Genomic DNA, 13,186 nt, shown 5'->3' on the forward strand with positions numbered 1-13,186 from the left:
ATTGTTTTCTTTTCCTTTCTGTTTATCTGGTTGTAAATTTTGCACGTTTACCTACTTGTCAGCTCTTATTACGGCCTTGTTGTCTTTGTTATTGGCCAGAACGGTAGTTTCCGAGCTGGTGGGATGCTGGTGTTTCACTGGACGGGTTTGACTGAGACTTGGCACAGCTGGTCTGGCAGCGTTCGGCTGCTAGGGGGGCAGCCCTGAGTGAGAGCGGTGAACTCAGCCTCTTGTTCTTGGAAATGCAGGTGAAGACACACATGGGACCTATGTGAGTGATGTATGTGAGTCCTTGCTGTGTGAACAGAAGCACAGCTGAGTCTCTGTGTGGATGGCCACCAGCTGGGCACTGTCCACGGGTCCTGGGCTCTGGGTAATGGCTTGCTTACCCCTCTTTGGGATTGGGACAGGTAATTGAAAGTCAGTCCTGGCCTTAGGAAGGGTCAGGACAGGGACCAGAGTAGGTTCTCAGAAATATAAACACCAGAAGTTTGCTCAGAACAACTGAGGTATGAACAGGGTTAGGGTAGGGAAAGAGCAGCAGGCAACAGCAGTACAGTGAGAGGGCCAGATACCCTCGTCATCCTCCACAGGGAGCACGGAGGAGGAGCAGTTCCGGTTTGACATTCTTCCCTGTAAAGTGCCTTTTCAGGGTAAAATCAGTTCCGGGGTTAATCAGTGACCATCCTCCTGCCCTGCTGGCACTCTTCGGCATCACGAGACTTCCGAGAGTGCTGACACTTCCCAGTACGGTCTTCAGCAGGGAACTGGCGCTTGCAGACAGAAGCAAGCTCTGCTCTGGATTGCTTCCTTGTAGAATAGGAGGATGTGGGAGGTCCTGATGGCCCAGCTCTGGAGGCGACCCTGCAGTGTGGAGTGACAGGAAGCAGGGGGAAGGCATGCTGGTTAGGACACCGCATGGTAAGTGTGAGCTTCCACGCCTCCTTTTACTTCCCTGCACGAGCCGCACCGGGGCTTTTGGTTGCACTCGGAGGGGACGAAACCACACAGGGAATCGGTGGCAGACACGTGGAGCTTACGCAGGAGGAGCAAAAGCTGCTGTCTCTCTGGTGGGTGGCATTAGCGGGAGTTATTTGTTGTTGACACCTAGTCTCACTCTGTGGCCCGGGATGGATTTGGAGTTACTGCTCTCCTGCCTCAGTCTGTGCTTCCACACTGGGCAGGCAGCAGTGTTGAGATATAACTTTTAGAATCCCCTGCCTTTAGGGTTGCTTTGATGAAAAGAATGAGTTGGATTGCCCCTGTTCAGATCAGGTATTGGCCCCTACCAGAGTCAGGATTGTGAGATGTGGTATGTGGCCAATAGCCTTGAGATTTGTTCTTTGTGCGCTTTGTTCTTTCCATTCCCAAAGAAGCAGAAATAAAAAGCTACACACCCTTCCTAGAATTGGTTAACACATCCCTTTGATAACCCTGTGTTTTTTTGTTTTGTTTTGTTACTGCTTACACTTGAAAACAGGTCAGTGCATCTTTCTTGCTGGTTTGAGTCATGGTCATTTGAGACAAGCTTTTGCTGTCTAGCCCAGGCAGGCCTGGGCCTCCTGGCAGTGCTCCCTCTGTAGCTGTGTGCTCCTGAGTACCCTGTGCCAAGCAGTCAGGGTGGATGTAGCTTTTCTTGTAGAAGAAGGCCCAAATGCAAGCTGAGGTACCATAGCCAGGAGCAGAGCCAGAATATGTGGGCAGTAAACGGTCCAGTTTCCTTTGGATGGTTTCTTGGTATTTTACAGCTTAAAATTTGCCAGCTTGTACCTGTATGATGGAGGGAAAGGCAGATGTATTTAGAGAGAAAGATGGGAGGTCCTTGCTATCTTCTAGTGATCAGTAAAGAAGTAAATGGTGGCTGAAGCCCTGAAGTGTCTTGTCTTCACAAATCTCAAACCAGTTGGCTCCAGATTCAATAACTTGCTTTCTGCTACTGTTTTGGCTTGTGAGGGCCATGTCCATAGCAGGCCAGGTCAGTTCTTCAGTCTCCGGAGGGTTCTTCCTGGTCTCCCGAGACTCAGTGCAGTGGCAGCTTAATAGGCTGGGGGCGGGGGAGGCAGGCCACCCAGATCATGCACACATTTCCCTTCTGTGTCTTTATGTGTTAGTGTTTTGTTCCTTTTAGAACTGGAGATGGTTTCCTTGTGGAAGCACCTACAGTCCGGGCGTATGGCATCAGGCTAGGTCCCCAGCACCCAGCGTAAAAAGGCCAGGCGCAGCAACATGGGCAGTAATGCCAGCATTGTGTAGCCAAGGGCAGGAGGAGCCCTGGGGCAGGCTGGCCAACTGGTCTACCCTCATCGGCAAGCTTCACACATTCAGCGGGAGACTTCTAAGTAAATAAGTAAACAGGTAGAGAAACAAGGGGCAAGGCACTCATTGCTGACCCCTGGTCTCTGCAGGTTCCATGTGCAGATGACAGTTGCTACATACTTACACACCAAATACACGCCTGCTTTCTTTTAAATTGAGTTGGTATTTTGTTATATGTGCCGAAGAGCAATTTGTCACATGTTTTACAAATGCTTCTTAGTTATGTAAGTGCTTTTTAAAGACTAGGAAGTTACTCTTGGTGAAGTCAGAGGCAGGATGACAGGAGTGGGAGCTTGCCACACTGCGGCTGCAGCTGGGCACAGACAGATGAACCCCAGAGCCGACTTTCTCCTTTCTCCCTTTTTGTTTAGTCTGGGACCCAGCCCCTGGCATGGTGCCACCCACATTCAGTGCGAGTCTTGCCAAGTCAGTTCAGCTTCTCTGGAAACACCCTCATGGGCACACCTAGAGGTGTGTTTCATGGTGATTCTTAGCCCAGCCAAGATAGCAGTGAAGCTCAGCGCTCTCAGCCCTACCACTTGTCAGCTTGACACTCCATAGTGTATCCTTACACCCCGGCCACCGAAATTTTGCTTTAACCTCATGATGTAAAATTCTCTTAGTTCGCCCTCAGCGTCCTCACAGTCTTTGCCAATCCCAGTACTGTTCAGAAGTCTCTTCTGAGACTCAAGCCGATCTCTGCAATTGTGAGTCCCTTTTAAAAATGAACAAACAGGTGATGTGCTTCTTATGTACCATGGCCCAGAGTAAACATTGCCGTTTCAAAACAGCTATAAGAGAAGGGTAGCAAGGAGACGTTGGGCCAAAGCTAAACCTAAACACACCAGGGCGGACACCGAACTACACTGCTCCATGGTCCAGCATCTGGGGCTGGCGATGCCATCTTCTGGGTTCCAGCGGCGTGGCCAGCCCTGCCCTCCAGCTTTGCTGCTTGCTGTAAGAAGCAGCTCTCTCCACTTGATGTCTGCAGCTTTGCTCCCCATGGCAGGGGAGTCTCAGAGTTACACCAGATTAACCATCACATATGTGATCCACTGGGGAATTTGTTTGGCTGTTTTTTTTGGAGACAAGGTCTTATTCTGCAGTCCAGGCTACATGGTTTTGTTGTGGGCTGGGTCTCTGCTGTCATTGTTCAAGACTGGTGACCTTGTTTTTCTTTTATGGTTTATACCTTTAAATGTATGTTATGAGCTATGGTTTGCTGATGTTTTTTTTTTTTTTTTTTTTTAAAGCTCTTGATCTGTGAGTGCACAGGGCATTAAGTTTCTAGTCATTTCTTCTTTTGCTGTTTGGCTTTAGTGTCATGGCTTGCTGCTGGATAATACGATTTATAAACATCTTCAGACTAGAGTAGGATAGTGTAAACAAACAAACGTTTAGAGACTATGCTGTCTTGTTGTAGTTGTTTTGCTTTTTGTTTTTTTGAGACAGGGTTTCTCTGTGTAACCTTGGCTGTCCTGGACTGGCTTTGTAGACCAGGCTGCCCTCTAACTCACAGAAGTCCCCCTGCCTCTGCCTCCCTGAGTGCTGGGATTACAGGCATGCATTACTGCACCCAGCCACACTATCATTTATATAAGTAAAAAGGGAAATGAGCATATATATACCTGCTTGAATTTATCAAAAGAAGTAAAAGGGAAGTATGGGGTTATAGGTTTATGGAAGGGAGTGACACTTCAAAGTTATGCCTTTTTATATAGTTTAGGCCTTTTCATTCTCACATTTAAGATGAGAATGGGAGTTGGAAAACCCAATTTGCTGAAACAAGTTAACTAGGTTATATTTTAAGTTAGTGCTGTGTCCACACTAACTTAAAGAATGAATCTAAATTACTTGTCAACACTGTATTTGCGTTCTTATCCTCAGCATGAGTGGAAGTCGAGGGATATAAAAATTCTGAGCTCTTTCTATTATGTTTACTTTTTGCACTTATGTAGAAAAAATAGAGACTTTTTAGGTACATTGAGGATTGAGTTTTGAAGTTGAGGAATAACGGTTTCCTCGAGAAAGGAGAGATGTACAAATATGCGATAGAGAAGGCAAAAATAAGTCTTCTGCAGGGCAGATTACAGTTGCAGGCATCGGCGTAATCCATTTTTTAAAACCAGTATGTATCCGTGTATCTAACACATACTACAAGTCCCCACACATGCACACGCATCAATAAAAATGACAATAAACATTAAATTAACAAGAATTGATAATAAACTTGTTAGTAAGCAAACACATGGGGGTAAGTTCTTTCTTACAGTACATTTCCAGTTCAGGAGCTGGAAGCCGTCACTTGTAGCCATAGCATGGCTCCTGATGATTGGTCGCATCAAGGATCAAAACAAAACCAGGGGACCCTGACCCTGACCAGGAACAGACATTCCCAAAGTTATTTCCCCTGTCTTAGTCAGGGATCTATAGCAGTGAAGAGACACCATGACCAAGGCAACTCTTATAAGGAAACATTTACTTGGAGCTGGCGTACAGTTCAGAAGTTTAGTCCATTATCATCATGGTGGGGATGCAGGCAGACATGGTGCTGGAGAAGGAGCTGAGAGTTCTACATCTGGATCTGCAGCAGGAGACTGCGTGCCCACACTGGGCAATTCGTGAGCACCGAAGACAGCAAAGCCCACCCCCACACTTTCTCTAACAAGGCTACCCCTACTCCTAACAGCGCAACTTCCTATGGGCCAAGGATCCAAATACATGAGTCTATGGGGCCATACCTATTCAACCCACCACACGCAGACTGTTTAGTTGCACGTATTGAGAAAGAAATTAGGCATTGGTAAGATCCAGCAACAATATGGAACAGATGGTCATCATGTGACTGCAGTTAGGACACCAAAAAAGACACATTCTCATCTATGCCCTAAGTGGCATGACTCCAAATTAGGAGGAACCATCAGGCAAACCCTAAATCAGGAACCTTATACTTAAAAAAAAAAAAAAAAAGCAGCATGGGGGAAGGGCTTTTATGAGTAAGTTAGTACTGTAAATTATTAAGGCTGTTGCAGGAGCCTTATTCACATTAAAGGCTGCAAGATACAGATGAACTAGCAATACAACGCCTGATCTTACACCAGATGTCAAGCTGAGAGAAGATGGAGAGGATGTTATTGGCTCCGTTGAGAAATCTGACCACACCGAGAGGACTGGATAAAGGTGTTGTAGGGACTTAGATTAACTGGAGTTGATGGCTGTGCTTCGTCTGTAGAGGGACGCACAAGTGCGCAGTCTAGTGGAGAAGCAAAGGGCTGTGATGCATGAGGCACCGATGATTCATGTGGGGAGGGTGGGCGTGGCTAAGAACAGAGGAGCACAGACTAAAACAAAATGCGTGCCTAATAATAAAAACTAGCAGTAATACCCAGATGAAGCTGGATATTATTTTGTGTGTCTGTTCTTAAACAGTTCTTGTAACTTTTCTGGAAGTTTGAAATTATTTCCAAGCAAAATATTTAAAACATTAAAAAAAAAAAAATAAAAAATCTGCCCTTTGTTTTAGAGAGTTCTCACTTACAAAGACCCCGTTTCTTTGTCTGCAGTCAGGGTGTGGAATGAACATTTTTATAATATTTCTCCCTGTTTTGGTGGTGTGACTCGGCAAGCCACCCATTGTCAGATGTGGCAGCAGTTAGTGGAAAACAAGCCATTCTGTGAGCCATTCTAGAGCCTTAGTCTGGGGCAGTGTTTTACAATTGTGGCTAAGGTCACGCCTTCTGTGTCAACTGCTGTCCTCACGATTGTAATTTAAAGACACTTTAGAATGATTAATTGACATTTAAGAAGTCTCATCTTGTTTTCTGAGTTTAGAACTCTTTGTTGCCCTAATAGTTACACATTTGCTCATTAACTGCCTGTCATGGCTGTCTTCTCTCCTTTTCTAGGCATTGAAGACATAGTACCCAACAAAACAAACTTCTGCTTTCATGGGTTTTACTTTTTATGTGGTGGGGGAGGAGGGTTGGGAAAACCAAGTGTAGAAGTTAGCTGTTAATGTTTGAGAAAAGCCGGAGAAGGGAGTTAAGGAATAGCAGGCAAGACTGGGAAAGATTGCCCAGGATGCATTTGAGTGGTAAGTGCTGCGTAGACATAATCTCATACAGATGCCTGTAGACAGAAGAACAAGTGTCAAGGCCCTGAGGCAGGATGGGCCTAGTCTGCCAGAAGCATAAGGAAGAAGGAGAAAGTGATGTCAGAAGCACAGTGTCATATTGGGTCTCTTATGACAATGCTGGTTCTTACTGAGAAGCAATGAGCAGTCGCTGTGACACAGGATGTTTTGTCCATTGTAAGATGGAGGCTAGGTGGCCTCCTCGTCCTTAGCACAGTCATGAAAAAGGCCTGTAGGGATCGGTAGAAACTCAGGAGAGAGGTGACACAGACCTTGAGCAGTGTGGGGGAATAGTAGTTAGAGTCTGAATGTACTTTGGGAACAGTCAGTAGCGTTTGCTGAGGGAGAGTTGGAGGGCGGGGGTAAGAGTTCCGGGGTTGGGAACTGGGGCCATCAGTCAAGGAGATGGGAAGGGAGTTGCCAAGGAATGGGATCAAAGCAGGAGTGTGCACACCAGGGAGGGGGAAGCGGGCCAGAGCGCAGTGAGCCATGCCGGGTGCTGCCTGCAGCCCAGGAGAGGTGAGGCCTGACAGCGCTCAGAATTCACTCTGTAGGTGATGAGCTCATCCGTCTGCGTTCCTTGGCGCGGTGACGGGGAGAAAGGTGGAGTGCGCTCACCTTGAATGGGAGGGTCCTAGCAGGCAGAAGGACGTTTGTGTTGTGTGGCCATCGCCTGCACGCATGTGTAGAGGAAAGGCTTGTTTGTCGTCTAGTAATTGGAGCCCTGCCAGCAGTTTATTGGGAGGAGAAAGTTGGTGACTCAGGAGACAGGCTCGAGATTTGACAGCAGTGCTCTTGCTTAGCAGCAGGCTGACATCTGCAGTGACGGGGTTAGACTAACCCTTCGGGAGGTGGGAACCATCCATGCTCCCGCAGCTCTCTCCTCGTATTGCATGGGATCTGGTCGGCGAGTCGAGGGCCGCGGATTCCATGTGGCTCGTGTTTGTTTCCTTGGCGCTTTTCATTACATGATCTGGCAGGTGTCCCAGAAGAGCCATGGGAGCTTATAAAATGGCTTATTAAAAGTTTCTTTCAGAAAATGAGCATTTTCTTATTATTTAATGGTCCACTTTTGTTTAAACTCAGAGACCCCCTGGAAATTGCTAAAGACTGAAAGATAGTATTATTTTCATTAATCTATAAAGAATTTAATTGATTCTAAGCCTCTTAGACTTTGCCCAATAGAACCTCTGTGTTAAGTAATACAGTGAGATAGAGGCATAGTTAACAGTTTAGCTAAATCTGGAGTCCAGGTGACTGTTTCTAACTTATGTAACTTAGTTTTGAAATTCAGATTTTTATGTATGAACATTTGTGCATTTAAAAATACTCAACCCTTTGACATTGGGCCAGATTTATCCTAAATTAGAGGCAAGCAAAGCATGACATAAAAATATGTAAATTATAAGGGTCAAAGTGGAAATACTGTCTATGTCTAAATTGTGTCCTGTTTAAAACTCGGCGCCTTGAAATTGTGTTGTATGCCACAGTTGGAATGAACTGACATCATTTCCTCAGCATTTCTTTTGGTGGAACTTACATTAAAATGAAAGCTTAGAAAGCTCCATCACCTGTATAGTGTTTTATGTCTGTACTTAACAATATCTGTACATTGCATGCACTCAGAAGGACAGATTGAGAAAAACACTGGCACCCTAGCTTGCTCTTTCCAGTTGCCTGGCTTCCTGCCGCTTCTGTTTCTACTTAACTGTTACCTGCTTGGGCCTGGCCACACAGAACTGGCAAAACTAGATAATCAGCACCAAAAGCATTGGTAAAAGAAGAAAAATAACTCAGCAAGAAAATGAGCAAAAGATAGGGACAGGCCTTTCACCAAAGGGAAGCCATGAATTAACCAATAAATGTGCTTCTATTTATTTTTATTGTATAAATTTATTATTTTTAGTATATTGCATACTAGCATTGTTAATGAGCAAGAAGATGCAAATTAAGATTGCAGTTGAATATCATTTTATATCCTAAAAGTAAGGAGGGGAAAGGATGTGGCTGAATAGAAACTGGTACTGCTCGTGAGAGCATAAGTGCTGAGTGCATTGTGGGGAATAAATTTGGTATCACGAAAATTGAATGTGTGAGTCTGGGAATGCAATATTGAATGAAAATATAAAGTCCTATAAGAAAAGAGCTGTTTGGTGTCATTTTATGGCTTTATAAAAAAACGTGGAATACCATCATGTTAAAAGAGACATAAAGATATAATACACTTAAAGCAACGTAATGATAAAGGCCAAATAGATGTGCACAGTTAAAGAGAGCAGGGGTTGAAAGTTTGGAACAGTACGAATAACTATATCCTGGAGTTGGGTGACAGTTACCTAGTTGTTTTTGTTTGTTTGTATGAAGTCTCATGTAGCCCAGGCTAGCCTCCACCTTGCTTTTTAGCTTCGGCTGACCTTGAAGTCTTGTTCTGGCCTTCACCTCCCAAGGCCCTGTTCCCTATGGATGTGATTCATCTTTTCACTGCAGATCAATACTGTGGTGTGTAAACGGACCCCAGTGTCGTTTAGTTCCTTGGTTAAAAATATCATCTTTGTTTTGTTTTGTTTTTCTGTTATACACATATATACTAGGAAAGTTCTGGAACTTGTCTCCTGTTCCACATGTCGTAATTTCTCTGAAATATATGCCTAAGAATTAGGGAGACTATGTATATTCAGTTTCCATTCAGTAGGACTTAAAGGCATGAGCCTGGTGATACTCATGTTATTATTTTGCTTTGAATTTAACTAAATATTTGCAAATAATTGTTGTAGGTAACCAATAATATATTTGAGCTATGATTAAGACTGTGCTGTCATTCTGTTAGTAGAGCTCTTGCCTAGCATTGATATAGTTTTCAGGGATTTGTTTACAGAATTCCCAGCATTCTGTAACCGAGCTGTGGTGGCTAACTCCTAGAATCCTAGCACTTGGGAAGGTGGATGCCTGAGGAGCAGCTATGTCATGAGTTCAAGGCTAGTCTGTGCTACATAAGACATTGTTGATCTGGAGTCTAAAGTCAGAATGTAGGACAGGTGTCATCACTTCTTGCTTTTTCCCTACTGCCTTTAAAGTCAATACTGCTATTAAGTTGCTGGTTTAGCCTTCTTCATCAGTAAACTTGTGTGTGTGTGTGTATGTGTGTGTGTGTGTGTCTGTGTGTCTGTGTGTCTGTGTCTGTGTCTATCATCTGATACATGAGGTAACTAAGACTTGTTGCAGATGTGATACAGCATTTTAAAAAGTAACACTGTGTATCTCTGTGGGGGAGGGGCACCTGGGTTCCATAGTCTGTGTATGGCAGTCAGTGGACAGCTTGTGGGAACTGGCTTTCTTCTTTCATCATGTGGGTGCCTGGGATCAAAATCAGGTTTAAGGACAAGATTCCCCCCCCCCTTTTTAAACTAACTTTACCTTCTAATTAAGCACCAGCCCAGCCGGTTGACATAGTGGCATGTGCCTATAGTTCTCACACTTAGGAGTTCAAGGCTAGCTCGGGCTACAGGCGACCTAGTTGCAACAGATAAATAAACAAACACAAAGAGTAACAACGGTAAAAAGGAGCCAGCCCAGTGATGACATGAGATGCTCACAACTGGATTATCATTGATAGGTGTTTGAAGGATAAGTGACTGATTCTGTTTGAGCTATCAAGTTACGATTACAGAGGTTAATAAGTCTTAGGACCCAAACTAGCAGCAGGCAGGAAAACAGCCAGTGCTGACGATGAGGGCACGTCTTGTGGGCACAGAGTAAGAATGCAGTTAGACGGCTCACCGGAAGTAGCTCGGGTACTCATTCCCAAACACTTGAGACTTGAGGCAGTGAAAACCATGGGAAGTTCTTAGAGCAGACGCCCGGAGCCTCGACTCCGTGTCCACACGCTGGGGCTCTGCTGCTCAACTACAGTCTCACGAATAGGAAAAACGTTCAGATAACCTGCAGGTGCCATGGCCAGCTGTGTTCTGTGAAGGGCGGGAGGGGATTTGCTGAGGTTAAACTTGTACAAATCCATTCAGCTCTCCACCTCGTTTACCTGTAACTGAGCACACCCAGAGCAGTACTGTGTTTTGTTTTGTTTTGCTTTGTGTGGTGGTGTTTTTCTTCGCCAGCCCCAAAGGGCAGAGCTGGCATTAGGTCTGGCCCTGCCACTCACTGGTGTCTTCACTCTGCCATCACATCACTTCTTCAGGTCTCAGTCTCTTCGTTAACTAAAGCCGAGCTGGGTGATCTGTGGCAAATACATTAAGCCACCTAGTTTTCACAGATTTTTTAAAAAAACCTGTCAGTCTATTTCTTTTTTAAAAAGCTTTTTTTTTTTTTTTTTACATTTTATTTATTCATTGTGTGTGCGCGCACACACACGTGTGCCTGTTTGTGCATGCATGTCCATGTGTTTGTGTGTGCGAGTGTGCACACATGCACCATGGCAACCTTGTGGAGGTCAGAAGTGGTTGAATGTTGAAGGGTGACGACGGGTGATGGGACAGACGCACAGAAGGTGCTGGGTCAGCTGCTTCTGAACACAGCCTGAGTGTCCCTTCCTTTCCCACAGGTGTGACTCTTCTCGCCGTGTGCTCCAGGAAGCAAGTGCCCGAGATCCCCTGTCTGCAGATTCATGCCAGCCCAGCACCCGGAGGCAGGTCAGTGTTAGGACGTTGGACAGCTGTTGATAAGGGGCCGGGGATGGCATCCTTGAGGCCAAGCCATGTCTGCTGAGCTGGGATTCAGAAGGCAGGTTTCCAACCGTGCTTCATGGCCGGAAGCTTCGTAAACAGGGGAAAGCCGCTTTCTCTGCAGGGCATTGACTGTTCTCATTGAAACTGGGCATATTGAAACTCACTATCTGCAGGGACAATTCTGCCTTTAAATCACTGGTTATTTTTTATTGTGGGCAACCTGTAAATGGACAAAATCATGGTTAGAAACGTTTCTTCATCCCTTTCCTGGAAACCATCAGTGAGGCTGATGAACCAACATCGTGAAGTGAAATCCCGGCAGGTTGTTAGGGCCCTTACCGTGTGGAGCTAAGTGGGCTGGCAGCACTCCGTCCGCAGAGCGCCAGTCAGTCAGCTCACTGACCTGCTGATGGGACCTGTGGCTGTCCACCTCTGTCCAGCATCCAGAGCCCCAGACAAGATCGAAAGTCAACATGGAAGGCCAGGCTTTTTAGGGATGTGCCTTTGAGCCCTGATAAAGCCCACACAGGCAGCTGGGCCCATGTCCTGGGGCTCCAAAGCATGGTTCTCTTTAGTCAGTGGTGTGGTGCCCACCGTGAGTGCCCCCTTCTAGCGAATGATGTGGTAAGGTGCTGGGGAATCCAGACTCTGCAGCCGCCATCACTGTGGTGTTCCATTCTAACTCCTGGAGCTTGAGCGGCTTGGCTTTTCCTGGGCTTTCAGTCTTTCCGGAATGGTCTTTATTCCAAGATGGTGCTTGTCCGGCCATGTTCGTTCTCTGCTGGTCGAAGATCCCTCCACTGAAGTTCTTTTACCCAGAAAGGGCAGGAGTGTTCCCAGAGACACAGGTCCAAGGGCAGAAACCCAGCCAGATTGCACAATGGCGTCCCAGGAGCCTAAGCACAAAGGTTCCCAGCTCTCAGCGAAGGGCCTGTCCTCTGCACACACGTGTTTCCCTGTCCTGCACACACTGTGTGCACGTGTGTGTCATCTGCACACATGGTGTGTTTTTCTGCCTCTGGCCTCTCGCTGTCTTCAGCCTACCGTGTGTGATGGAGGCACGCACGCTCAGCCATCCCGCCCAGGCTGTGTGTTTCAGTCTAGACTCTCATGGCAGGTTTTCTCACCATGTAACAGCCTGAGCATACTCACCCTCTGTCAACCCCAGACAGGCTGAGGAGAGGGGCATTTCAAACTTTCCTTTGGCCTTTGGTTCAAAGCCTGTTCTCTAAAACCCACCTGCCCACTTCCTCCCGAAAGCAGGTCATAGCCTGGCAGTGCTCCTTCCAGCAGAGAGCAGACCTAGAAAGCTTAGTGGAATGGCACATGCCGACTCAGTCTCCACTCACTACCACATGAGGAAACGGAAACGTTCAGGGAGGGAGCTCAAGAAATTGCAGGTGAATTTGTGGACTCAGATACTGAATTTCGGGAAACTGAAAGCGACAAGTGTGAAATGTTTTTATAATCAGAAAAGAAAGTTGCAAGATAAAATTGCATTGCTGGTACTTCTAGAATTTTAAATTATAATTTATTTTTTGTTAACTTTAAGGAACAGTGGTTAACATTTGAGGCCCAGGAGGACCAGCTGTGTCTCACTCCGTGGAGCACCCGCCCAGCAGGGCCAAGGCCTTGGGTTTGGTCTTCCTCACTGTGGATAAACTAATGTCACTCAGCAGGCAAATAACTTCAGACTTAGGAATGTTGATAATCTTCAGCATAACTTTATCTGTTGCCATGAAACCCTGTAATTTTTTTTTTTTTCTTTTTCCTTTGACTTCTGGCTTATTGAGGAATAATGCAAGATTTGCATGCTCTTCCTTACTGCACTGAATTTTAAGTCTGGTATCCTTCACCCGTGCTTACCTAGAGAGCTGAGTATTCATTGACTCCATCAGTAGGACAGTTAAAATCAGTCCCTGTAGAGTACCCCAGCAGCTTCGGAATGAAAACCTGCCAGGTCTTCTGCCAGGTCAGAGCATGGCTCCTTTCAGCAGTCTCTCTGGGGCGGATTTTCTGAGTTCTTGTTTCTCAGTAAAATGGCTTTGTTCTTAGCGGA

The 13,186-nt window shown here is 45.9% G+C and overlaps 1 protein-coding gene across 7 annotated transcripts in view; it reads left to right on the plus strand.

Annotated features, from left to right (window-relative positions):
- Positions 1 to 723: 723 nt before the first annotated feature.
- The window catches only part of Wdfy3 (WD repeat and FYVE domain containing 3), a 215,502-nt gene continuing 203,039 nt past the window's right edge, over positions 724 to 13,186 (plus strand). For 6 of the 7 annotated variants that reach the window (XM_055594634.1, XM_055594637.1, XM_055594636.1 and 3 more), the window contains exons 1-2: positions 724 to 921; positions 11,004 to 11,091. In XM_055594634.1, coding sequence (XP_055450609.1) covers positions 900 to 921; positions 11,004 to 11,091 — 110 coding nt within the window. In that variant the 5' untranslated portion in view covers positions 724 to 899. Of the gene's footprint in view, positions 922 to 11,003; positions 11,092 to 13,186 lie in introns of those variants that run through there. The other variant, XM_055594640.1, reaches the window with a different exon arrangement.

The sequence above is a fragment of the Psammomys obesus genome, unplaced genomic scaffold, assembly GCF_907164565.1.
Source record: "Psammomys obesus unplaced genomic scaffold, mPsaObe1.curated_primary_1811, whole genome shotgun sequence".
Taxonomy (NCBI): Eukaryota; Metazoa; Chordata; class Mammalia; order Rodentia; family Muridae; genus Psammomys; species Psammomys obesus.